This window comes from Micromesistius poutassou (genome assembly GCF_964030765.1).
Source record: "Micromesistius poutassou genome assembly, chromosome: 6".
Taxonomy (NCBI): Eukaryota; Metazoa; Chordata; class Actinopteri; order Gadiformes; family Gadidae; genus Micromesistius; species Micromesistius poutassou.
In genome coordinates this window covers 11398243-11425736 of record NC_140276.1, presented here as the reverse complement: position 1 = coordinate 11425736, position 27494 = coordinate 11398243, and the positions used below count along the sequence as shown (strand labels likewise).

Genomic DNA, 27494 nt, shown 5'->3' with positions numbered 1-27494 from the left:
GTCATACGCTGCCAAAAACACTTGGGGAGGGGACTTGCATCATACATCTGCATCTTTGTGTGGACGGAATGAACCAGAAAATAATCAATTTTCCCTGGACAAGATAGTCTAGTATGTCTTGTCTGTTCCGATTCAAGCGGATAATATGTACTGGGTTGGATCCCTATTGTCGATATTGCACCTGTAGGCACCCTTGTGCAAGATTCCCCCTACAACTACCTGTGCCATGATGACATCGGTATGCACTGTTATGTGACTGTGGGCAAATGTCACTTCCCACCACCAACAACTTATCTTGACTTAAACACACACACACACACACACACACACACTCATGCACACGCACACGCAGGCACACAAACTCACACACCTTGTTTGCTTCCTGTGTTTCCATAGCGACGGGATGGTGAAGCGGCTGGCCCTCATCTGCTTCCTGTCTCTGGTCATGCTGATGAGCATTCTGGGAAATCTGCTGGTCATGACGGCCGTCTGCAAGGACCGCCAGCTTAGGTGGGTCCACAACAACAGCAGAGGGTCATGGGTTCGCTCTCCAAATGAAATGCATCGACCTCCGTGTATTGAAATACATTGTGAATGAAAGCATCCACCTCATAGCAGATACTAGTTGCAGGACATTGTTAGGGTGTGTTTTCTACCCTGCCAAAAGGCAATGGGTTCGATCCCCAGTGTCCACTACTTGTAGGTATCCAAGAGCAAGAAACTCTGACCCCTGCAGCTCCTTGATGACATGCATCTGAATTCACATTGTCAGTTACCCTGGAAATCCAGAGTTCTCACGAGAGCACAATTTGAATTTTCTCAGCGAGTCACTCTGGGAATGAGCAATATACTCACTCCCCAATTCCCCTGGCCCAGAACATTAACCAATCACATCGGTGTATCTGATATAGGCGGGCCAAAAGCGTTGCTGTTTTACCGACTGGATACGAAGAGTCTTATCTATTGGTTAGCCCCGCTGGTCTGGATATCACCTCTTGTATTCTTCTGATTGGTCATAGTGTTATCCAATTGTGTGCAGTGATATTTTCAAATGCATGCTTGGGGCCGCCCCTCGAGTTGGGCCAATTTCATTACTCGTTGCCAGACCCTATAGCTTTCTAGATGTGGGTCTGGATTTCCAGGCTAATTGTCAGTCACATTGGAAAAGAAAGTACTTTTTTCATTCACCATATTGCATTTACTTTATCCCCAGTGCCCTTGATATTCTCCAACCTCTACCAAACCCCTCCTTACATGATATAGCCTGTCCCCTTATGCACTACCCCTTGTGGCTAGACTGGGGGTGTTGTACGATTCTGTGGGATTTTATACATAATGCTGACATAGGTTACTCATATATTTGGTACTGTCTAGATTGACCTTATTATTGATTGATTGCTTGAGTTCTTGCTCTGTACTACATTTTTTATAATCATGATAGAATGATTTTCTATCATGATGAATTTCTGGTTTGGATCGTGGGGTGCCTTTGCCCCCTAACAAGATTGGGAACGGATGACTCTTTCCCCCTCTGCCCCCCTGTGTCCCTCGTCTTCTTCGGGCTGCATGAAAACAATGTGCCTAGAATGCAATTGTATTAATTTGAAACGTCATTGCGTATTTGATATTCCCCCCATGGAAGCAAAACCTCTGAAATATAGAAATCCAAAATATGAAGAAAAGTGTATCTCTATTTATACCTGGTTTCCCGAGATTCCCAAATCGCATATTGATAATATTATATATTATATCGATAAAAAAATATTAAAAAAAAAAAAAAAAAAAAAAAAGCTTTTAATGTCAATATCTATTTTGCATAAAGCCTAATATAGATATATATTTTTATGTTGTTCAGAATGTATGTTTCTGAAACTTTATCAACCTCCCTTGAAATCAATTCCTGGCTATGCCACTGAACTCTGGGAACGCCCAGGCCCCTTCAAGTCAGCATAGGTCTGTTCTTATCGCTACACTAGTATATTTATGCATAATGTACACCTTATCACCGTATTCTGAAGATAATAAGATAAGGCAGTACTTCATTGATCCCAGACAAGAAATTCAGGTGCAAAAACTGCAAGTCCTGGATGGATACAAATTGAATATATAAAACAAAAAAAAAGGTATATACAGACAGTAGACTTGAAGATTATATTATATTATAATTATTATTATAATATAGTATAATTCGATAAGACTTGACAAGATTACAATTGTATTATTGTAATTAGTATAAAATAATAATATTACCATTCTTATTATTATAATATGAACGGACAGTTACGTCGGACAGTTACGACGTTATGAAAGCTGATACTGAAACATCTTAAACCAGTGGTGGCTATGCAGCGAAAACAAAGGCTACACCTCTGGAAAGGCGCTGCTCTGCTATGTCTTAGGTTAGGGAGACTCCGCTAGGTAGTTGCCACGGTTTCCATCCTGTCACCGTGACTTGGTTTTGACGCGTCGGGCGGCGGGCGGCATGCGCTCTCCCTGACAGCCGGAGACCACGCAGGTTGCCGTGGTTGTCAGGGGAGCTGATGCTGTCAGCGTGGCCCCCTCCCCCCATCTCTCTCTCTCTCTCTCTCTCTCTCTCTCTCTCTCTCTCTGTCTTTCTCTTGCTCTCTTTCTCTCTCTCTCTCTCACTCTCTCTCTTTCTCTTCTCAAGACTCTTTGATCCTTGCTTTGTTGTTCCCATCATTCTCAACTTCTGTTAGTTTATCTAGTTCTGTCTGCATGTTTACCTGTCCCGCCTTTGTCTGTCTGTCTGTCTGATGTCTTTCGCTCTTTCTGTTTGTCTGTCCTTCTCTGTCCTTCTCTTCCAGTCTGTCTGTCTGTCCTGTTGTCCTTTTTCAGACATTTTGATTGAAAAGGCATCCAACTGTTCATGGTGAACCGTATCCCTGTGGTGCTGTCATGATGATTATGATGTGTGTGTGTGTGTGTGTGTGTGTGTGTGTGTTTGGGTGTGTGTGTGTGTTTGGGTGTGTATTTCCACGTGTGCATGTGTTTGTGTCTTGGTTTGTATCTTTTGGTATGTGTGTGTGCATGTAAGTGTGAGTACATGCGCATCTGTTGGTGTGTTTTTGTGTTTCAGTGAGTGTGTGTGTGTGTGTGTGCGTGTATGTGTCTGTCTTTCAATATCTGTGTGTGTGCATGTGTGTGTGTGTGTGTGTGTGTTGTGCCACCTTGCTAAGTGTCAAAGTCACCACAGTAATGTCTCACATCCCTGTGGAGAAAAGAGTGACACGCCGACTCACTGCTTTCACTGTCCTCTCTCTATCGTTCCCTCCTGCCCTCCATCCCCCCCTCTCTCTCTCTCTCTCTCTCTCTCTCTCTCTCTCTCTCTCTCTCCCACTCCCCCTCTCTGTCTCTCTACCCCCCCCCACTCCGGGGGGGGGGGGGATGTGCAAGCTCTGAACCTCACAAACGATCAGCCGGACAGAGAGACAGGCAGGGGGTCAGACAGTCCAGGAAAGGAAGGACTGACAGGCAGGTGAGACAGATAGACCACTAGACAGTTAGGCGAGTATCTAAAGAGAGGTGGATCAGGCAGGAAGACAGACAGCCAGGCAAACGGACAGACAGACAGAGACAGACAGACAGAGGGGTCTGAAGGGGGAGGGACAGACAGCGTATGGGTGTGTCAGGCGTGTGCGTATGCATGGGCCAGCAGGTAGACCCCAAACTCGACCCGTGGCACCAATGCAACATCTTGAGGAGCGCTTGACTCAAAGCGTCGTTGTTTCCCGTTTATCCCATTCACATCAAGACACAGATGAACACAGACAGTCCGCGACACAGGCAAGCAGGGTTCAGACAGCCCAGAAGTGGAAATACAGACAGACAGACAGGCAGGCGAGACAGATGGAGAGCCCGACAGGTCTGTCAGACGGGCTGTCATCCCCGACAAGTGACGGGGTAGTGCTGGCTGTCGCCCTATCTGGAGCTGCTCCTTGGCGAAGTAGGATGGTCAGTTGACACATGTTAAAACCTACCAGAAACACGGTGTATCAATATTTCATGTAAAACCTCTCTGCGCCTCTCTCTTATTCTCTCTCCCTCTCTCCCAGCTTCACTCTTCCCACTCTCCCTTCCTCTTCTGACCTCCCCTCTCCTTCCCACTTCTGTCACCTTTCCTTCTCTCCCCTCTCCTCCTTGTCTCTCCTCTCCGGTGACATCCTCTCTCCTCTCCTTTCAGTTCCTCTGTACTCCACCTCCTCCTTTATCCTCTTACCCCTCCTTTTCTCTCTCTCTCCATTTCCTCTCCTTCCAACTCCTCTCCCCGTCCTCTCCTTTTGTTTCCTCTCCTTTCTCCTCTTCTCCTTTCGGCCCTCCGTCCCATCTCCATCTCTCCTGTCATCTGCTCCCCTTTGCTCCTCCCTCTCTCTTGTGCATGTCTTTGCCTTCTCCTCTTCTCTTTTCCTCTTTTCCGCCCACGCCTCCTCCCCCCCCCCTCCCCTCTCCTCCCCATTCTAAATAAGCGCACTTCATCTTCAGGCAATGAAGCTGTTTTTAAACCCTTCTGACTTAAGTGCAGGCTCACTCCCACACCTAATGGCCTGCAGTTGTTTTTACCCTCAATTCATTGGAATTGATTATAAATATTGTAGAAGTCGTAGTAGTAGTAGTAGTAGTAGTAGTAGTAGTTGTGGAGCAATGCAAAAACAGGCTTCAACAAGCATTTACAGTGTAGTACATTCGAGTACACTATAGTCATTTGTAGTACAAAAATAGTGTATATATTGTGTATATACACTATATATATCGTAGTGTATATAGTATATATATACGTAGATGCATGTCCTATTCTGCGTACCCTGTAAGATTTGGAGCCATCCCCTGCATGTGTGTGTCTGTAATCTTATCTGATTGGTTGACAGCCTTGCTGGTTTTAGTTGCTGTTCCTAAAATCGATGTTGCTAGTTGGCAGGCCTGTTGTTCCACCTTGTAAAGCTTTTAAGCAAGCATTGAAAGGAAAAAAGGATGGTGTAGTGGTTGGAGTATGACCCTGGCCCTGGGTTCAGCACTTTTCTACTAGAAGGCACCTTAATGACATGAATCTAGATTCACTGTAAGTCGCTTTTAGATAAGATTAACTTTATTAATGCCAGAGGCGAAATGAAAGATACATGATTGGATTATGGGACAAAGTTAAATTACTAAATTATAGCAACAAAAAAACATTACCATCTCTGCAAATAAACCCTGTAGTAGGACTTATTGGTCATTGCGTTACATTGGCTAACTGTCTATTCTATGAGTCTGGTTTTGTGTCTATTAGCTCTATTCAGTAGCTAGCATCCAGCCGCCTCCCCTGAACAGCTGTCTGGCTGATGTATTGATCGCTCCATCACGCGTTGATAACTGGTCTCCTGCGTGAGTAAACCCACCCGACCCATTATCTCTCAGAGGTATTGGCTGTCTGAGTTGTGCTGTAAACAAAAAGTATGCTCTGTGTGTGTGTGTGTGTGTGTGTGTGTGTGTGTGTATGTGTGTGTGTATATGTGTGTGTGTGGGGGTATGTGTGTGTATTCTCCTATTACCTCTTTCCGGCAAAACATCTGGCTTTCACTCTTTCCCTCCCTCTCTCTCTCTCTCTCTCTCTCTCTCTCTCTCTCTTTCTCTCTTCTCTCGTCTGTCCGTGTGCGTCACTCCTCCATCCATTTACTATCTTTTTTTCCTTAAGTTACATTCTCTCTCTCTGTCTCTCTCTCTCTCTCCCTTCCTACCAGTAAAATCCTTACTGTCTCGCCCATCCAACAGTCGCCTGTGATTAATCATACAGTACTCTCTCTCTCTCCGCCATCTGTTGACCTGTTCCGTAACCTAGAGGGGCTGTGCCTATGTAGCATATTTTTCATATTGTGATAATGTGTGTGATCTCTCATTTACTGACTGGTATTAACAAATACCAGTCAGTAAATATTTGTTAAATATTAACAAATTTGGCAGACTTACAAGTGAGGAAATAAGTCTGTTTGTGCAGAAACCATTTATATTCCATTTACATATAAGTCAAGGCACGTCAAGTCAATTTTATTTGTATAGCCCTTAATGACAGTTACACTCTGAAAAAGTGCTTGACAGGCCATATATCTATGTCACCCCATTACCTAACAAGCAAACATGCTAAGTACAATTTAAAAAACTCAATCACTATCCCTGAGTACTGGTGGCAGACTGTTCCACAGATAAGGCTTTCAATTAGAGAACGCTCTGTTTCCTGCTGATTAATTTTAGTTTTAGAATGTATAGAAGGCCAGCCCCTTAATAACGGAGGGGCAGAAAAGGACACTAGGGACTAGCAAAGTCCTACAGGTAGAATGGTGCTTATCCCTGCAGGATTTTATAAGTAAGTAGGAGCGCCTTTAAATCTGCCCTTAAATTAATTGGAAACCAGTAGAGGGAGGAGAGAATAGGATTCATGGGATTGATTTTTTTCAGGTTCTGGTTGATTGATTGATTGAAAATCACTAAAGTTATCTCACCTTAGGGGTCCCCTTATATATTATTAAGTATAATAATGATTTATATACAGATTTATTCTATAAAACTATTTGTGAAACGTGTGTTTGCCGTATAATATGCTTGCTCTGTGGAAAGCTTCTTGACGATGTAAGCAGCGTTCCCTCATCACTTGAGAGTCTGCATTAGCAGCGTGTCACTTCCTGTTACACATAAACAACCTCCATCTTAAACGACATGCTACATTACTGAAGACTCTTACCATCTAGAACTAGAAATGCTCAGATGCCAACAGGAAGAGGGAACATTCACATCCTAATGTCAAACCAGAGTATATGAAAACTACAGTACGTGGATCAAAGATTACTACAATAAATGGAAATACATTTTAATCATTGATCTTTTTGTCACACATTTACCTGTTCAATGTTTCTAGTCCCATTTGTGTGTTTTTTCCATTGTATTTAACGACTCGGCTCTACTCGTTCGGTCGCAAACGATACACCAATCATCAAGAGCAGTTTCCAAAGAGCCGGCTCTTATTGCCGAGCTGAGCCAAATGATCAGGCTCACTAAAAAGAGCCTGAATTCCCAGGAATTCAGGCTCTTTTTGAGCCTGATCATTTGGCCATCACTAATTTATTGAACAAAAACAACAGAAACACCTCGCCTGAAACTATTGTGTCAAACTTGTTCACTCTGAAAAAGGCTACGACATTTTGCCAAACCAAGGAGGGAAAAAATCTGAATCTATCTTTACTTTGGTAGAGCTTCATGTTTGATGAGCATTTCAATATTGTTCTCTTGTGTTTTCTGGTGAGAATTAGCTTAGGGAGTTATGTGGCTTCCTCAAACCTGTATCATTGTTTATTTCTCTTAATCCCTAAAATGACCTTGTTATACAAACATATTTCGCTCAATTCGATAATGTTTGTTCAATAAAAATGTGAGAATGTACAAATGAAACCTACTCAGTAGTTGGGTGAACAAAATAATGTAAGAAATATATGTGTAAAGTTGCATTGCATTTTAACAAAGTATAAATTCTTTCCTTTCTCTCCCTCAATAAATTTCAATTAAATAAAAAGTGCTTCATTGCCATCAGAATTGTATATATAAACATATTATTAAAAATGATGGAGTGAAAAAGTAGTTTATTTAGACTTATAAACACCCAACAAAAACACTTGCCAGTAGCACACCAGCCAACCACCACCAACGGCCCAATGATAATGTATGTTGGTTCATTGTGCAAGCACATTAAAGGTGCTGTAATATTTCAGGGTTGTAAAGAGAGCCAAAAAGTGCAGAAGGGAGTATCCCCAATTAGTATCCCCTCCCTATTGGCTTCCTCTGTCTTTTTGTTTCTCCACCATTGAGAGGTTCATTCACACACCTGTCATTGACAGACAAGATGGATTCCCCTCATCCAATCAGGGAAGAGAGCAGTCCAAAATCGAAACTGTCTGATATAGAAGCAGGCAAAGTCAACCAGAATAGACAGACAGCACATTTTAAGTTCTACATATAATAGCAGACGAATAATAATGTAATTTCTTGCAAATTGTAGCTGTCAAATCTTACCTACAGCGCCTTAAAGCCTATAATCGTAGAGAAAAGTTACATAAAGTTACTCTAACCCTCTCTCCTGCAGGAAAATCAAGACCAACTACTTCATTGTTTCGTTGGCGTTCGCCGACCTGATGGTGTCGGTGCTGGTGATGCCATTCGGGGCACTCGACCTGGTCACCCAGAACTGGATCTATGGAGAGACCTTCTGTCTGGTCCGCACCTCTCTGGATGTCCTGCTCACCACCGCCTCCATTCTGCACCTCTGCTGCATCGCCCTCGACCGGTCAGTCTCTGTGTGTCAGAGAGAGTCAATGTGTGTGTGTGTGTGTGTGTGTGTGTGTGTGTGTGTGTGTGTGTGTGTGTGTGTGTGTTTGTGTTTGTTTTTGTTTGCATCATAGTGTGTAAGTGTCTGTGTGTGTCCATTTGTTTCTTTGTTTAATGTCAATTTGTGTAAATGTGCGTGCGTGTGTTTGAATATATATGTGTGTGTGAGTGAGTGAGTGAGTGAGTGAGAGAGAGAGAGAGAGAGAGAGAGAGAGAGAGAGAGAGAGAGAGAGATTGTGTGTGTATGATTATGTCAGTATGTATTAGTCGTAAGCACTGAGAGATAGAGTGAGATTTTTATACATCCCCAAGATCACGCCTTTCCTGGAGAACTCTGTTCACCGTTTCATGTGATTAGGCACATTACGTCTCTTCCACATTTCCCGGCGACCGAAACCATGCCGACAGTCTGTCATTGCCTGTCCAACACCCTGTCCTATCCTATCCTATCAGAGCGGAACGCAGAGGTACAAAAAAGTAGGAGGAAGCTGCAATTTTGACTTTGGCTTTTATCCAAAATGTGACTAACATTAAATGTCACAATCAGCAGAGGTGGGCGAACTACGGCATGTGTTATTTTTTTAATTCATTCATTTTTAATTAGAATTTGCGGGCCACTCAGAATTAATTCTTAATAATACATTTTATTTATTCATTTATAGAGATTTATACTGCAGCTGTTCCATTGTCCCCCCCCCCCTCCCTCTCTCTCTATGCGTTACGTGTTTAGTTTTGTGTGTGTGTTTAAACAGGTGCACACATATTGTTTCACTGCGAGCCACGCCAAGAATGAATGAATGCGGATGCGCCCGCATTCATTCATTCTTTTAAACTTGCTTGAGTTTATTATTGTTATTATTATTATTTTAAGGCATGGCATAGCCTACAACAGTGTTCATTCATGCAGCCCCTATGGAAAAAAAATGTTTCCACAATCCACATGCTATTTCTATGCAGTTTCACACATTCTTTGACATCATAATATTGCCATTAGGCTAATCGTTTGTATGTATGTGCTGTGTCTAGCCTACGTGAGTGCAAGCTTATGTTGCAGTTCCGACCTGCCATGGCACGTCAAAATAGCAACACCAACTTCGCTATCCGCTAGTGCATTTAGACCAAGTATTTGCCAGTCAGTGGCGCAATTGCTTTTTGGATCACTAAAATAGCCCCATGTATCATTTGCGCCGGAACACTCCTCTGCTGTTCACTGACACGCCTCTCCGGGTGCAATTGTAGTGGCACTTGTTTGCTGTGGGGGAAAATCAGCTTTGCGCCGGTTGCAAACTAGCAATGATACATGCAAGATAGGGCCCTTAGTGTGTGTAGGTACAGTTCATAGTGCTTATTGTTTCAGTGGGCTAAAGTCCACCCTACATATTCTCTGGCCACTGCCCTAACTACAAGTATCTGAGTGCAGTTTGTGTGTACACAAATCGGTAATGGGAAAGTGGTCACCTGAGAGCAGCTGAATGATGGGGTCTGAGGATGGTTTGATGGATAAAAACAACCGCACGGATTAAAACTTGGGTAACCTCACATTATCTGAGAACCACCTAAGGGGCGTTGGAAGTCCATTTGTTCAGAGATAGCGGTCGTGGTCTACACAGAATCTGATTCCAGATGAAAGTATGGATTAGATACAAAGACTAATAGTGTGTATGGAGTAGTTTTTGTCTTTCCTGCGGAGCTACATTTAATAATAATGACATTGCTTAGAATAGTTTTTAAGTACTTTAGCAGACAGAAGACAATTTTTCATGTAGATACAAATAATATAAAACGATAAGACCAAAATCAGAATTTGCCTTAAGGTTGAATCACAAGTATAAAAAACAAGTTAAAAGGGGTATTCAGGATTTTGGACATCAGGTCTCATTTCCAAGTGAGCCAGTGTGTTATTTATCATTGGAGACCGTTTTCAACACTTTTTATTCAGTCCTTCTAGTTGCAGAACTCGCTGGTGCTAGGCTAGTGCAACTTGAGGGGAACTGCTAGCCTGCCAATAAAAACAGTTTCTATTTTGACACATATTTTATTTTCTATTATATTTGTACACACTGTTTCTATCTTGCGCAGAGCAGCCGTGCCAGAAAAGATTCCCCCCTGGGGATGAACAAAGAGAGAAACAAAATGGACTCCACAACCTTGTTGTGGAGTCCACCACAGGATCAGCTAGGGGACCCCACAAACAGCATTCACACAAAGTAGGAGCGCACTCTGCCCCACCAGTCCCAGCTTGTCTGCTTGCTTGGGATCTCACATGTTCAGTTTAGGTGCTGATGGAAAGACCTTAATGGAAACCGGGAATCAATCATGACCGAGAAAAACGATTACAAGTCAACACACGTGCAAGCCCCCACACTTGGACGCATGTGGGGAAAGATCCATAACAATGACATGTGAATGCTTGACATTCAAGCATTCACAGAAAACATATTTGATTGCTCCATTACTGTGTGTGGTGTGGGTGTGTGTGTGTCTGAGAGAGAGAGAGAGAGAGAGAGAGAGAGAGAGAGAGAGAGAGAGAGGGGGGGGGGGGGGGGACAATGGAACAGCTGCAGTATAAATATGGAAGATGCTGAGGAGACAGGAAATAGAGAGGGAGAGAATGATCTATTGAAGGGGGAGATGGTGAGATAGGGAAAGGGGGAGACAGAGTGACTAGAGAAGGATTAGAAGTAGACTCAGAGCCTCCAGCGATGCAAGTCTCAAACATAGAGCCACACCTATAGGAGGGGAGAGATATAGATAGATGGAGAGAGAGAGGGGGAGGAGAGATAGAAAAACATAGAAACAAATAGGGAGGCAAAGAGAGACATAGATAGGCAGTGAGAGAAAGGAGGAGGAAAAGGAGCCATAGAGAGCCGGGGAGAGAAAAAGGGGGGGAAAGAGAGCCAGAGAGAACGACTAAGAGTGACATAGATAGAGAGAAAGCGCCATCAACAGAGCTATAGAGAGGGAAGGGGAAGAGGGAGCTGGCAAAATAATATAAGGAAACAGAGGGACCGCCAAGGAAGTGAAAGGGGATAAAAAAACACTGCATGATGAATGTAAAAAAAAGAGGGGAAAGAGGCTGTAAGACTCAACCACTGTGGTAGATATACATTATCTCCAAGACAGAGAGAGAGACAGACGGCGGGAGGAAGATTGAGGGGGGAGGGGGAGACAGGTAGCAAGGGAGACATTCATAGGGACAGTGAAATACGCCAAAACAACCCTGAGAGAGAATAAAATGGGTACGCTAGATGGATTTGAAAGGAGGATGGAAGGATGAAAGTAGAGAGAAAATAATGGTGGAAAAGAGTGCTCTGAACAGGGAGAGAAACGAGCACACAGCACTCAGAATGATTGAGAGAGAGAGAGAGAGAGAGAGAGAGAGAGAGAGAGAGAGAGAGAGAGAGAGAGAGAGAGAGAGAGAGAGAGAGAGAGAGGAAGGGACAGAGATGCACAGAGAGCGCCCTCGATTTCCATGAGTCGTGCAATCATGTGAGACATTGGGGGTGGGGCTTACAGAGCCATGAGGGAGATAATGACAGACCAACAGTGACAGGAAAAAATATAGAAAGGGAACCGTCTGGACAGGCTAGGAAAGAGAGGGACAGATAGAGAGAGAGAGGGGTTAACAGCAGAGAGAGCAAGGAGAAGAGAGAGCGAGTGATAGAGAGAGAGAAAATAGACCTGCTGACCGGATGCAGTGCAAGGAAAAGCAGTGGATGAAATGATTAGCCTGAATAAACTGAGATGAACCCAAGCCTGACCATACGGCTCTTAAATTGCACTCTTCATAACCTTACTTACTGTCCTCATCCTCATCTTCCTCATCATCACCCCTTAGCTTCTCCTTAACGACATGTGTCACTGGGCCTCCTCACAGTACTCACAGCCCCAAGATCAATTAAGCCTCAGCACAGTGATGATGATGAAGTGATGGTGGCAGGGGGGAGTTTAGAGAAAATTGTATAACTTTCAACAACCCTTTTTGGCAAGTGACACCTTGACATGGTGCAGGCACAAAAATAAGATAAGATAAGATGGTCCTTTATTAATCCCCCTTAGGAGAAATTCACAAGTGACCAGCAGTACAGTGGGAAATGAGAGTGCAAGTATATGTACAAATAAAATTTACCAATTTGAAAATAAAATATAATAAAAAACTATTAGAATAAAGATAAACATACTATATACATGTAACTGTCAGTTTGTAGGTGACTTGTGCATTAAAAAATAAATATGACTATAAGTATAAATGTGCTAATGTGCAGAGGTTCCTGAGGTAATGAAAATGAAATAAATAACAAGGTTTAAACAACAATAGTCCTGAGGTGTGGGGTGTGGGGTTTAGTCCTTAATCGAGTCTAGAAAAGGAGGTGTTGGGGCTTTGTAGCTGTTTGGAGCGGGGGGTTGAGGTGTTGTAAAGTCTAGAAAAATAAGGGAAAATAGAAAGTTGTGATCAAAATGTTTAGTCGTCGCACGTAGCCCGTCAGCCGCTATTCGCCATGGAGTGGACGTAACGCGGTAGCCAGCTCTGGCACCAAACCTCGTCTAATACCTGATCCAATGTCAAAGCAGGTCTGCAGGAAAGCTAAACATTGCCCATGGCGAGTGGAGCTGTCCTTAACCTTATGCTAATCCACTGCCAGGTCCGTGTGGACGTGTGTGCGTCTGCGTAAGTTTGTGTGTGTGTGTGTGTGTGTGTGTGTGTGTGTGTGTGGGTGTATTCTTGTGTGTATGCGTTTGTGTGTTCTTGTGTGTGTATGTGTGTGTGTTCTTGTGTGTGTGTGTGTGTGCGTGTGTGTGTGTGTGTGTGTGTGTGTGTTGTGTGTATGTGTGTGTCTGTGTGTGTGTGTGTGTGTGTGTGTGTGTTGTGTGTATGCATTTGTGTGTTCTTGTGTGTATGTGTGTGTGTTCTTGTGTATGCGTTTGTGTGTTCTTGTGTGTATGTGTGTGTGTGTGTGTGTGTGTGTGTGTGTGTGTCTGCAGCCATTCGGAAGAACTACAGCAGGATGTGTGTAAATAGCTCTTGACCTTTTTCTAATTCCAGAGCGCCTTTCAAGCCAGACACTAAGTTCCCTCTCTCTCCGGAGTCAATGATCACTGTGGCTCTCACAGCGCTCACTGGGAGCAGGCTGACACTGGATTATACAGACACACGAGACACCCAAATGAATCTCTTTAATGTCAAAGACATACATACATCCTTAAAACCATCTGGGAGACAATAGGGTCGGGATTGGCAGAGACCTCCGTTTTATGTTGAGTTGGTGGCTATGTGATATTATAATTCTGATTTATGCTTGTTTCTTAGTTTTTTTAAATGATACCTTTCAGGTTTTCTATGGAGTTGCCAAAGCACATGGTGACAGGTTTGAAGCATCAATCATCACTAGTGAAGCTATCCGAGGCAAGATAATGATGCAGAAGTGGATTTCAAGCCTCTCCACTTACACTCTATTATAAATCAGACAAAGTAATCCAAGGTTTCCTGGAGGCAGGGAAAACAATCACTTCTTGATCACACGATCATTTAATGAAAGTGTTCATTCTCCAGGAGATGAGAACCACCCTAACGTCTACACAAGCCATTGATTTGAGACACCAGGGAACAGCATCAAAAATGTTGTCTAGAATTTCTCAAGCAAGCATTTAAGCGTTGAATAATGCCCACCAGTAGAATACTGTAGTTGTATTAGGCAGCTGGGCCCTGGTGTATTGTGGAGTTTAGCAGAGTGACCCTGGCAGACCATCAGTCCATCCACCTTCCCTTTGAATCATGAATGAATACACGTGTGTCTGTGTTGAAGAAGGGTGGGGGTTGGTGGAGGGGGGCCATTGATTTAATTAAAGCTGAAGCATACGGCTGTCCTTAAACCTCTTTAAAGAAACATTTTCGCTCAGCAAAGGAGCTCACTCACAGTCACATAGATCCAATATGACCGGTCATACAATGTGTTCCTCTGGTGTTCTGCGCGGCAGATGGGATTATCTTGTCGTGTTCAGACTTGTTAAAACGGCTTGAATTGTGTCGGGTCTGGACAAAGGGTTACACTGGGGAGGAGCCGGATAAACACACACATGCGCACACACACACACACACACACACACACACACACACACACACACACACACACACACACACACACACACACACAAACAAACACGCATACACACGAGCACAAACACACACATGCACATGCACATGCAGATAAACATGTGTGTTCAAATAAATAGATTGATAAATTGACTGACAACTCAACTCTATTTGTGTGTGTGTGTGTGTGTGTGTGTGTGTGTGTGTGTGCGTGTGTGTGTGTGTGTGTGTGTGTGTGCAGGTACTATGCGATCTGCTGCCAGCCGCTGGTTTATCGTAACAAGATGACTCCTCTGCGTGTGACACTGATGATCGGGGGCTGCTGGGTCATCCCCACCTTCATCTCCTTCCTACCCATAATGCAAGGCTGGAACAGCATCGGCATCTACCACGTGGTAAGTGTCGCCTGGATGCGTCGGAGCGGTCTGAGTCAAAGGTTTGTCCGGGGGCCAGGATATAATACTGTTGTGTTTGACTCCCAGGCCAAAGGTACTGGGATAGCAATCTACCAAGTAGGCATTGTGTAAGATGCCCTAACACGTACGTCCTCCTTAGTGCATACTGCATCTGAACTCACTGTTATTCTCTCTGGATAAAAGTGTCTGCTAAATAACAAGATAGTATAAATAAATCAATAGGTACTGTTGTGGATAAAAACCCACACTTTAACACTTTAACTAAATACAGGTCGAGAAGGACAAGGTTCGAAAGATGAAGACTTTATTATCACTTGCACAGAATTAACAACCAAATCTAAGTTGGTTTGCAAAGAAGTCCTGATCTGGTATCAGGCTTCAGGTTATATTCCTACACGGTGTGGCTTCCCCCTGCATGCACTGACCAATAACAACTCTATGCATCGGGCCTAGAACTTTGACACCTCTCCACCTCGCCACCGTGTCCCCCATCCCAGTTCCCCATTAACTAAACATGCACTTTTCCTCCTTCCCTGAGTTCTCAGTATATTACAGTGTAAATAACCTACATCCTGTAAAGAAGTTACATCTTAAACATTACAGTAATATCATATGTAGGGCAGTGAAAAAATCTGTGTTTGAAATCTACTCGTCATCTTATAAATTAAACTGATTTAAAACAGACATAATAAACCACATGTGCTTATGAGATGAGCCATGTATAAACAGATCCCTATGCCTCATGGGTTAACATAAATAAATGACATACACAAGCACAATGACTACTCTACTTAGACAATAAGCATGAATTCAAACCATTGATAATAACCACTGTATGTGATTGTGGAATACATTCATAAAGCAGGCAGTGTTTGACTCAGACTGTAGTATTAACTAGTTCACTTTAACCTTTATGAGTGAGTGAATGTGAATGTTCCTCAGGATATAGGCCTTTGTGGACCTTTCCTTCATATAGGCCAGATAATGGCTCCTTTAACCATATGGTAAACACATGAATACAGAGTTTAACGTTTAACAGAGTTAGACTTTAATTGTGACAAAACTTTCCATATAAGTGAATTGAGAAATAAGGAAGAAGGAGATCATTGAATATCTAACGATTATTCGCCGAAGGCTCCGTGAATTGTGGGGAATAGCCCACAATAGGGGGCTCTTCTCCTCTATTCACGGAGCCTGAGGTGGATAATTGTTTTAGTATAAACTACACGTGAACACTCCAAAAATAAACAAGATAACACTTTTTTATTGATTTATTTGTTTTTATTAGCAGTTTATTTGTTTTTATTAGCGTGACGTGACCACCGTCACGCATGAGAAAACAATATCCCGAGTTTCAATTATCTCAATTATGGGATGTTGCCCAATATCCCGAGATAGCGAACCAATCAAAACGTGCCATCACGTGAAGCTATATATAGTATACTAAAGAGAGATAACAGCATTCAATGGTCACCGGTCTCCCTAGGGCCAGCTCTAATCCAAACATGCGATAAGGAGCTTCTTTCAGAGGGCTATCAGGAGGTGAGGAGACACATGGAATTTCCATGGAAGGGGGCCCTTAGTTGACTCCTTTTTTCCACACTGGTTTCAAACATGTAGGCAAGATATTGCTTATACTTCCTTTAAACCTCAGCAGTTTTCTCCCATGGTACCAGGTAAATAGCATTGGTAGGTAGTGCTATGAAGTGCTTCAGTCTCCAACCCCATGTAGACACAGTCAGGGAAACCAGTGTAGATAAGGACCTTGTGAAGGGAGTCTATAAAGACATGACATACAGGTTATTATTTGGCAACGTCGTATCCCACTAGTGATGTTTCTTTTTTATCCGTCGCTGTGCGACTACTTTCCCAGGTGGGCCAGCTGCTGCCGTGTTCTAAAGAGAAAAGTAGCTGCATTTATTCTACAGTGCCCTACTCTAACTCATCTGTCTTCACTCTCCTATCTCTCTCTCACAGGCAGCACCTCACCACCCCCATACGTGGAAACAGAACAGGGATATCCCCCGACTAAATAATAAACACATGTCCACATCTGACTGTGTATATCCATATACAAACATTAGAATACAGATCCTGCTCAGACTTAATATCTCCTACTGCATAGTGCACATCAGACTTCTGAACAGATGAATACTTATGTAATATAGTATAAAAAAAGTGTCACTGTTTGCATTCCCTGTGGAGCGCATACTACACATGCAACACTTACAATCCTTAATGGTTCATTCATGAAATTAAAGTGTGGGAATTGATGGTGTTGCTCTGCGCGTGTGATTATCGACCTCCTGTCTGCCCTGACTCTATGGGCTATCGAGCAGCACAGAGGGGAATAAAGGTTTTACTGAAGGTCTTTGGAGAACGCCCCCCTCTAACAGTGTGTGTGTGTGTGTGTGTGTGTGTGTGTGTGTATGTGTGTGCTTGTGTGCGTGTGTGTGTGTGTGTTTGCGTCTGTGAGAATATCCATCTGGGTTTTGCTGTTAGGACTGTACATTTGCAGAAGACACATTTCATGGTATATTGTGCAGTATCGACTGTGCTGTCCTTAGTTGTGCTTTTACAGATTACTTTACTAAATCACGTTTCAAAGTGCACCGACTTCCATGCCTTGGCTTGAGATATCCATTGTATAGCCGCTTTGTGTGATTTAAAAAACAGGGTCATGGACGAGCTATTGGGTGAACGTCTGAAAAAGATGTATTTCTTACTTTTATTGAGAACTGTAAATAGGCTTCTCTTCCCACTCTGAGGGATCAAGGATCTGAAGAAGCTGAATGCAGTAGCCCACAAAACTAACGTCGCCAGCACAGCAGCTAGTTAGCGCCTCTACCGTCTAAGGGAAAGCATTTAGAAACTAAACATTCTGCCAATTCAAAGCCTTTACGCCAGACAAAAAATACTTTTGCCAATTAATTAACAAATGTTTCAACGCTAACGCGGCTGATTATGTCATTGCATTTAGCCCAAATTGTTTCAGTTTTTAGTTTTCTGCATTCTTGTAACAGAACATGAGGGCGAAAAAACAGTATGGACGTATGTGGGTCATCAGGCTAGACCAGTTGAGAGCCACTGTGCTAAAATAAGCACAAAATACTATTCTTTGTAACGATGACCCATTCACCCCGCCGGGGCTCCCCTCTAGATCGAGGAGCGGCGCCACAGCGAGGGCAGCAACTCCACCTCGTGTGTCTTCATGGTCAACAAGCCGTACGCGCTCACCTGCTCGGTGGTGGCCTTCTACATCCCGCTGGGCCTCATGGTGCTGGCCTACCAGCGCATCTACGTGACGGCCCGCGCCCACGCTCTGCAGATCAGCATGCTGCAGCGGGCGGGCGGCGCCGGCGACTCGGCCGCCAACCAGCGCAACCACCGCATGCGCACGGAGACCAAGGCGGCCAAGACGCTGTGCATCATCATGGGCTGCTTCTGCCTGTGCTGGGCGCCCTTCTTCGTCACCAACGTGGTCGACCCGTTCATCGACTACACCGTGCCGGACCAGCTGTGGGTGGCGTGCCTGTGGCTGGGCTACATCAACTCCATGCTGAACCCCATCCTCTACGCCTTCCTCAACAAGTCCTTCCGACGGGCCTTCCTCATAATCCTGTGCTGCGGGAGGAAGCGGTATCGCCGGCCCTCCATCCTGGGTCCCCGGGAGCCCTGCACGGCGACGCAGATCAACGGCTCCACGCACATGCTGAAGTAAGTGTAAAAGTCGCTGTTTTGTCCACGGAGACGCTGGCCAGGGGTGTGGTATGTCGTGGGGCGGAGGGGCCGGGGGGGGGGGGATTGGGTGTTATCATGTTGATGCCGTGGTCATCGTGAGGATGTCATGGTTGACGGTGTGAAGCACATTAACCTTTCACATTTAAGGGAAGCGTTTGGTTGGATGTGGTTCTGTCCTTGAATTTGTACGGCCGTCCGCTTCTATCCATTCTGTTAGATCTATTGTTACGGTATGTGTTCTCTTAGAGTAGGTCTATTCTTTGAATAGATCTAGTGTTAGAGTAGGTCTTTTGTTAGAGTATATATATTGTATATATATACTCTAAAAGATATATATATATACAATATATATACCGGTACTCTAACAAAAGACCTACTCTAACACTAGATCTATCCATTCTGATAGATCTACTGTTAGAATAGATCTATTCTTAGAATAGAATAGAATCTATTCTTAGAATAGATCTAGTGTTCGAGTAGGTCTATTGTTAGAGTATATATATTGTATATATATATCTCTTAGACTAGCTGTAATGGTATTCAATGGTGTTATGATTTGTTGGAATTTTATGGAACAATTTTACAGCCTCAAGTTTTCCAGCTCAGCTTCAGTTTTTATGTTCCTGTTTTAGTCTTCTGATAGCATGGACATATTAAGAAAAGCCAGCCCTTTGTCTTCCTATATCCTAATGTCAAATCTGAGTCTGACTCTGAGGTCCGGGGTATAATGGACCGGGTTTATTCTCATGATAACAGCTGGTTGCCTCACGTTGCTTCAATAATACCCTAATGCATATTTCATCCATATTTCCTAAAACACCAACCCCCACTCCTCCTCTAAAGGCTACTGGGTCGGCAGAGTTGGTGGAGAGGTTGTGTCTGAATGGAGGGGCATTAAGGATGATGCAAATAATAGATATTCTAATCCTGGTTTGAAAGAGCACATAAAACTCTCTGATTAAGATTCGCACAATCAATCCCATCACCTCGCCTCCTGATTTCCTGTGGACCCATGGACATTTGAATGGAGATCACATTCATATTCATATTAAACGCATTCACATTGTGTTTAGTATGCTAGTGTTTTTGTCTTGCTTCTGGACAGGAGAATGAATTGGTCTACCTGTATGCAACCTTGGTAACATACATGTTACCATGCAAACTAGTTCATGCCACATTGACCTTCAAATGCTCATTGACATGGATCATCAACATGCAACGTAAAAATGGATTCAACGGTTAAGATTCTAAACACTAAACCTACATTTAGTGCTAACCTTTAATATGCTAACTTACTAAACTGAGTTTATGTACTTGCAAACCAGCAAATAATTTCACATCCAAGTATACATCCAAGACAGAGGCTGCGTCTCAATTCAGGGGCTGCATCCTTCGAAGGACGCATTTAAAGGCCGCTTACGTCACAGCGGCGCGTCAAGGCTGTCCCATTTTGAAGGCTCCTTCAAATGTGGCCGAGATATGCAGCCTTCTTATCCCGGATTTGAAGGATCCACCGGGTGGATCCTTCACGGCCCAACATATCCCAAGATTCATTGCGTGTTGGGATTTTTTTCAGAAATGGTGCGGAGAGAGCGCAAGCGGCAGCTGCAGTGAATACATATTTAATGACAAAACTATGTAAAAACATTTTTTAATATAAAAGTAAGGTTGGGACCATTTTAAATATGTAACTTTATTGTCAAAGTTCAATGACATTAACGCTAGACATATAACGTTAAACTAATTAACGTTAAGCCAACGTCCTCTCTTCCTCTTCACCCCCTCTCCCCCTCCAACCCCCCCTCTCCCCCTCCCTCCTCCCCCTCTCCCCCCTTTCTCTCTCTATCTTTATCTTCTCTACACCCTACCTTTTATAATTGTATTCCTTTCTATCTCATTTCTTCATTAAACACGATTTACTTCTCTTTTTCTAAATATCCCTCTCGCTCGTTCCTTCCATTTTTGTCGTTCTCCTTCACTGCATCCAATCCCTCCTTGGTTATTCCACTCCCTTCTGTTTCTTGTCCACCCACCGTTCGCTCCTTTATTGCTGTTCTCGTCCTTCCTTTTCTTCTCTCTTTGCCCCCTCCACTTTTTTGGAGGCGTGTATTACAGGTGTGTATTTGGAGGTGTTTTGTTTCTCACCAAGTATTTGGTGTTATTTGGCTTCTTGTGATCTGTTTATCATCTAGTATTTATAAATACTAACTAAATGTAGCTATTGACTTTATTTAGATGGAGCATTTTAATTTCCTCAAACCGTAATAATGACGCATTGATGGTCATGACTGTTTTGAGGGTTACAATCTGCCTTTTCACAGTATTTTATGTGTCTATAAAGTATTTTAACACAATCAGTGTTAAAATACTGTATTTTCATACATTGAAAAGGAGAGTTTGCCTTTTGAAGTATTTCAGCAGTATTATCTGGGGCATTTTTTAAAGGGCATATCAAATCTGCTGAAGTATGCAGTAGCGATATCACTTTCTACCGGCACACAGAAATCAATCTCTCTTTGGCATAGAAAGAAGCGTTATATATCAATAAATTAAGATTGTGTTATGAATAAGTTGTGGTGGTCCCCTAAAGCAGTGGTTCTTTAACTTTTTGTCTGGCGACCCCACAAAAAAGTATGGCAAGGTCTGGCGACCCCACTTTCCCCAAACCCAAAAGTGGGTACTCAAAATACCCCCTCAAACGTTAACAACTAAATCAAGCAAAAACTAGTAAGCAAAGTAATTTGTTTTATTTATTCCATATGAACAAGAACTGAGAAAACCAAACAATCACGATTAAACAAGTGTAGGCTGCCGCTATATCAGATCAGAAAGCTATGTGTGTGGCGCGCGCGCACACACAAGCACGCACACACAAGCACGCACACACACACACACACACACACACACACACACACACACACACATACAGCATTAGGCCTACAACGTTACATTAATTATATTTATGGCGATAACAATAACAGTATTTTTTTATTTCCCTTTTCTGGTTTACTATCTTTAACAATTTCAATGGGAAGGGTGGGCCTGCTTCTGTGAACATAGCAAGTTAATTCTAGGAGGAATGCTGCATATGGCAACACAGAGATTTTCCTCCACGGTGCTGAGCCGACATCTGTATTTATTTTTTATATATGCCAGGGACAAAAATGTCTTCTCGCACAGATAGGTCGACCCGAAAGGCGTTAGAATGTCCATGGCAGCCTTGGACAATCCGGGGTATTCCTGTGCAACAGACAGAATTCATCCAGTGTTTTTGAGGCAAACGATGTCTGTATGGTTCGGTCACTGGATAACTCAAGCAGCGCATCTTCGAGCTCAGATGACAGATCGTTTGAAGAGCAGCTGGTGAATGGTTGTCGTATCCAATCATAATTCTCCACATTTTCCGTCGGAAAATAATGATGGAATTTTTCAAGGAGGCTTTGGAGATGAACGTTGATGGAGGCTTTCAATGAATTGACATTCACGTCATCCTCCTCCAAAAAGTCATGCAGCTCCGAAAACATCTCAAAATCCCCACTCTCCGCACAGACTGCCCAACGCTGCAACTTTTTTATGAAAGCATTCACTTTGTCCGAGAGGGTCAGGATGTTAGTGTTGAGGCCTTGTAGTGACAGGTTGAGTGTATTTAATTTGTCGAATATGCATGACAAATAAGCAAGACGGGCTATCCATTCCGTCAGTGAGATGGTGCGCAAAAGCGGAGTTTGCGTCTGAGAGGAAAGTGCGCACCTCGCTTCGCAACTCAAACAGGTGTGTAAGGACCTTGCCCCGTGAAAGCCACCTAACTTTAGAATGGAAAAGAAGGGATTTGTGTGTAGCATTCGTGTTCCTGACAGAGAAGGGTGAAGAGTCTGGTATTTAGTGGGCGTGATTTGATGAAATTCACCATTTTAATTGCTGTCTGGAGAACATTGTTAAGCTCGGGCTCAAGTGGATGCCAGGGCCTCTCTGTGGATAATGCAATGAGTGAACTTGACGTGTGATGCAACGCTAAGGACCTTTGCTTTCAGCCCTTTATTTTTCCCCAACATAGCTGCCGCACCGTCTGTGCATATGCTTATGCAGTTGGCCCAATGCAGCCCTGCGTCTTCCATCCAACCATTGAGACAATTAAAAATGTCACTGCCGGTACACCTTCCTTCCATCGGAGAGCAGAACAGCATGTCTTCGTGAAGTTTTCCTTCATAACTGTAGCGAACAAACACCAATAATTGCGAGACACTTATCACGTCAGTAGACTCATCTTACTGTAAAGAAAACCTGCAGTTTTTTACTCTCTCGATTATCTGACATTTCATGTCATTAGCGATCTCGTTAATGCGCTTGGACACTGTATCATTGGAGAGGGGGATTTGCTTGAGCGCACTTGCAATCTTTTCACCATGCGTTCGGCAATTGTGTGTGGCTTTTGTGCTTTTGCCACAAGGTGGGCCACTTCGTAGGAAGCTGCCAAGGTTTTGGTGGGCAAGGTAGCTTGCCCATGCACTACGGTCTTCTGCCCTTGCAGGGCAGCTTCTTTTCGCAGAAAGAAAGTCATTGGTTTCATAGCGTCTTCGGGATGGCGGGTTTCGAGATGTTGTTTCATTTTGACAGGTTTTAAGCTCTCATTCGCCAGAATATTGCAGCAAATCACACATTGTCGGTGGTCGAGATTATCTTTAACTTGGCAAGTGAATCCATATTTCAGAAATTCTTTCTGATAATGCAGACGCCTCATTTGTTCCTTTTTATTCTAACCGGCCTGTAGACTTGTCCCATCTGAGGATCGCGGAGGAGTAGACGCACTGGTAGATGGCACTTCCAAGCTTTTGTTTGATTTTTTAAGCAGCCACCTGTCCATTTTGGCTAGTAGGCTACCTATGTCTTTTTGTTTTGTTTTACTTAAAATAGCGGGAACAAGTTGAGTTTGTGTAGTGGGAGCAGATAGTTACATTTTTGGCGAACCCATGGAAGTTTTTGGCGACCCCATTTGGGGTCGCGACCCCAAATTGCATAGTTTAAGAATCACTGCCCTAAAGGACTATATCTCAACCTTTACTCAGATCTTCTTCAAGGCTTTACCTAATGGCTGTAGCTTGTGAGATGCAAAGCTCTATGCTGTATTGAAGCCACCCAGCCTTTTCAGTGCTGTTCTCTAAACTCCAAAACAAAACAATAACATGATCGCATGAGCTTCAGCTAGTACAGTTTCAGCTAGTACATGCACTTTATTCATCATGCCTGCTATGTGGCAAACAAAATATTATTTTATTGAATAGATGGGAGACAAAAAAGCAGTGTGTGCTGTGAAAAATCTTGATCCGTCTTCGCAATTACTCCAACCACATCCAAGCTCTAACAATGGAGACAAATGCATTCTGTCTAATATAATCTCGCAGAACCTTTGGAAGTGTTTTCTTGCCGCATTGAATCAGCCCTGAAGGGCCTCCGTAAATCATAATTATGTGATGTAAAGTTGGTTTCAAGCCTGATGAATCTTGATGAATGAAAACATTCAAGGAAGAGGTGTGTACGTGTGCGTCCCGCCTTCTGCTGCGTTGGGGATGTTATTTTGTTGTCTTCCTATATCGTTTTGTCAAAGCCAAAGCTCTACGTGTGGTTTTAATCTTGAAGTTTTGGTTTTGCGTGGTTCAACATAACCGTGTGGAGTGAAATGGAAAACAATCCATACATCCGTTTTTCTTGGAAGTCAATTTCATCAAAACAGGCGCTCAATTAAGGCTTAAACAACAGAGTGTAGTGGAAGTTTCCCACCTGTAATACATGTATTACTCATCTGTCATCTCGTTCCAAAGCAGGAAAACACACTATTTACAGATCTGAGCCCGTTTCAGATGTATTCATATATTAGCATGCCATTCATTTCCACTGAGGTTAGCATACCGTACCGACACAAGGATACACAACCTTTATCACCTGGAAGAAAAGTCCTGGACATAACAGACACAATGTCACCTGATTGGCATCAGGTCACATCGCCAAACACCCTCTCTAGTTGCTGCTTGTGGGATGTTACATCATCGTCCATTATGGTTGACAGTACTCACAGAAGCTCGATTGTCCAATCGCATGGACAAACTCGCACACCACTCAAATTTATTTGCATCCAGTTAACTGAAGTTCTACTTTTTTTCTGCCCCTTCAACATGCCACAAGCCCCCTCATGCATGCCAGCATTCACACAATACTAATCTAATACAAAAGGAATGTTCTGTTATTATCATATGGGCACACTCTTATTATTGGCAACAGCAGTGTATAGTGCAGTGCAGAGTTTGGCTAGGTCATCACCGGTCGTCATGGGCTTGATATTCAATCACAATCCAAAAGTAAAGTAGATATAAGTTCATATTATCACAAAATGAACAAGCTATTTAACAATTATTTGCCGAAGGCGAAGTGAATGGTGGGGAATCGCCCCCGAGACCTAAAGTCGAGGGAACAGCATAGCATATATAGCATATAAAAATGAGATCCTGTGGGGCAGAAGTCGGTGTCTCTAACAGGGCTTTCCTTTAGATCCAAGACGGATCAATAATCCCCCTAATCTCAAACTCCTCTCGCTACGGGTCTGCTTCACGTCGTATTCAGCACATTTTCCAATATTTACTGGCTTATCACTGGCTTATGGTTCAGCTCTCTCTTTCTTTCGCTCTCACTTTCTCTCTCTCTCCCTCTCTTTCCCGTCCACTCTCTCTTTCTCACCCTCTCCATCTCTCGCCTCTCTCTCTTTCTCTCTCTCTCCTGAGTAAGCTCTGAGTCGTTGTCCGTCTTTCGACCTTTGACTTTTAACATAAGTCAATATACACCTTGTAACTTTAATTAACATTATTGACTTTATTTTACACCCTTTACTTCTAAGCTCTAAGCTTTATTCATTTGTTATCCTATTCCAATGTCTAATCTTTCAACATGCCAGCTCCAATTACATGTGCACAGTGCATAGTGATGCCGCATGCAGGCAGGCATGCACACACACACACACACACACACACACACACACACACACACACACACACACACACACACACACACACACAGGGTTGTACAAACACAGGGATCCCTTCTGCTGTCCTGGTCTCATTCATGTATCTGCTGTCTGTCCGTGCTCACAGCCAAAACCTTGGTAGGAAAGTATTAGACAAGAGGAAAAGAAGGAGAGGAGGACAGGAGATGCAAATGAGGAAGGTAGGGAAGAGAAGGAGGAGGAGAGAGATGAGAGAGAGAGGAGGAGAGGTGAGGGAGAAGAGAGGTGAGAGGGGGGGGAGGAGACACGATGGAGTAGAGGAGATGATGAGTGAGGAGAGGGGAGGAGATAAGAGTATAGATTGAAGAGAGGAGAATTTAGATGAGGCGTAACAGGAAGGATAGGAGGAGAGGAGAACAATAAGAGTGGAGGAGGGAGGAAAGGAGAAGAAGAACACATGGGAGTGGAGGAGGAGTAGAAAGAAGAAAAGGAGAGGAGGGCGTTGGAGAGGTGGAGAGGGGAACGGGCAAAGGGAGGGGTTAAGAAAAGAGGGGAAAATAGAAGTGGAGAAAAAAGGTGTAAATGAATGGAAAAGAGGACAGAATGAAAAACACAATTGATTCTTGAAGTCTCAAGACTGGAGGAGTTCAGGCTTTGAGAACTTAATGACTGACCTTGTCTCCAACTGCTGTTTGCGTTGGTTTGACATCATTTCCACAGTCTGTTCTACACCACCTTCTTCCCAAATTGAGGAATGGTTGGGTGCCTGAATCATTTTAACTAATAGTTAAAACTTGTTCCACCATCCCCTGGCAACCGTCAACCAATCAAATATCCTCACTGCTACTTTCACAATCAAGTGTTGGTTGAATCTTACACAGTTGGAAAATATGAAGAGTAATTATTGTAATTGTAGTAATTAATGTAATTATAGTAATTATTTTCTTATTATTTTTTCCCTGCATGAAAACTGAAATTTCACAGGATGACTTCTTAGTCGTGGTTCATCTAACAATTACATGACATAATTTAAATAGCTCAACATTAATAGCCTGTTTCAAATTAGGAAATCTAGTAATACCCATGCATTCAATCTCAAAGCTTTATAAATCCAAATTAATAAAGTTCCTGCAAAGATGCCGTGAAGCAAAGAATCCCAAACTTTGAAAATGTCTCCCATGAAACTCAAAGCAGTGAAATCACATCCATCCCATCCTGTCAAAGCAGGGCTCATTTAGGACTGCACTGAGGGCCATTGAGCCAGAACTTTGGGTTTAATCCATCGCTGACTTGACTCTACACTACACATAGCAGACTCACGTCTAAAATCAAAGCACAGGGGGAAACTAGCAACACAAGGCGAAACTCTCCTCACCACACCTGGATGCCTCTATGGGGATTTGTGAGGTTTAAGCCCATGTCGTTCACTTACCCTGTTGTTGTTGTGATGTTGTAATAGGGCTGGGCGATATGGCTGAAAACTGTATCACAATATAAGTGTTTCATATCGGTCGATATCGATAATTATTGATAAAAAAAATTTTTAAAGGACCAGGAGAAAAATATCAACATAAACAGTTTTATTTTAAACTTAACCTTCCCCTGATTGTAGGCAGACAGGGAAAAGGAATGTCAACACAACCATGGAAAACTCAAATAAATATAAACATAAGTCTGAATGAAAATGAACATCACAATGAAAACTTTGTGTTCTAAAAACATAAGAGATGAGATCATGAGATCACTATTGCATTACTTGGTAGGTGGATTAAAGCTAATCTTCAACCTGGAGTCCCTAGAACATGGAACATATGGATGTCATTGTTGATAATACCATCAAAGGGGGAAATGGGACATGGAGATATGTCCAGTACTATCATGAACCAATGCTGGC

General features: G+C 43.1%; 1 protein-coding gene across 1 annotated transcript in view; it reads left to right on the top strand.

The window, feature by feature from the left end:
- Positions 1 to 334: 334 nt before the first annotated feature.
- htr4 (5-hydroxytryptamine receptor 4) overlaps positions 335 to 27494 on the top strand; it is a gene marked incomplete at both ends in the record, with an annotated part of 39356 nt that continues 12196 nt past the window's right edge. Inside the window, 4 exons of the mRNA XM_084469175.1 lie at positions 335 to 510; positions 8123 to 8323; positions 14697 to 14850; positions 18032 to 18588. Of these exons, the coding sequence (XP_084325301.1) occupies positions 335 to 510; positions 8123 to 8323; positions 14697 to 14850; positions 18032 to 18588 (1088 nt within the window). The remainder of the gene's footprint in view (positions 511 to 8122; positions 8324 to 14696; positions 14851 to 18031; positions 18589 to 27494) is intronic.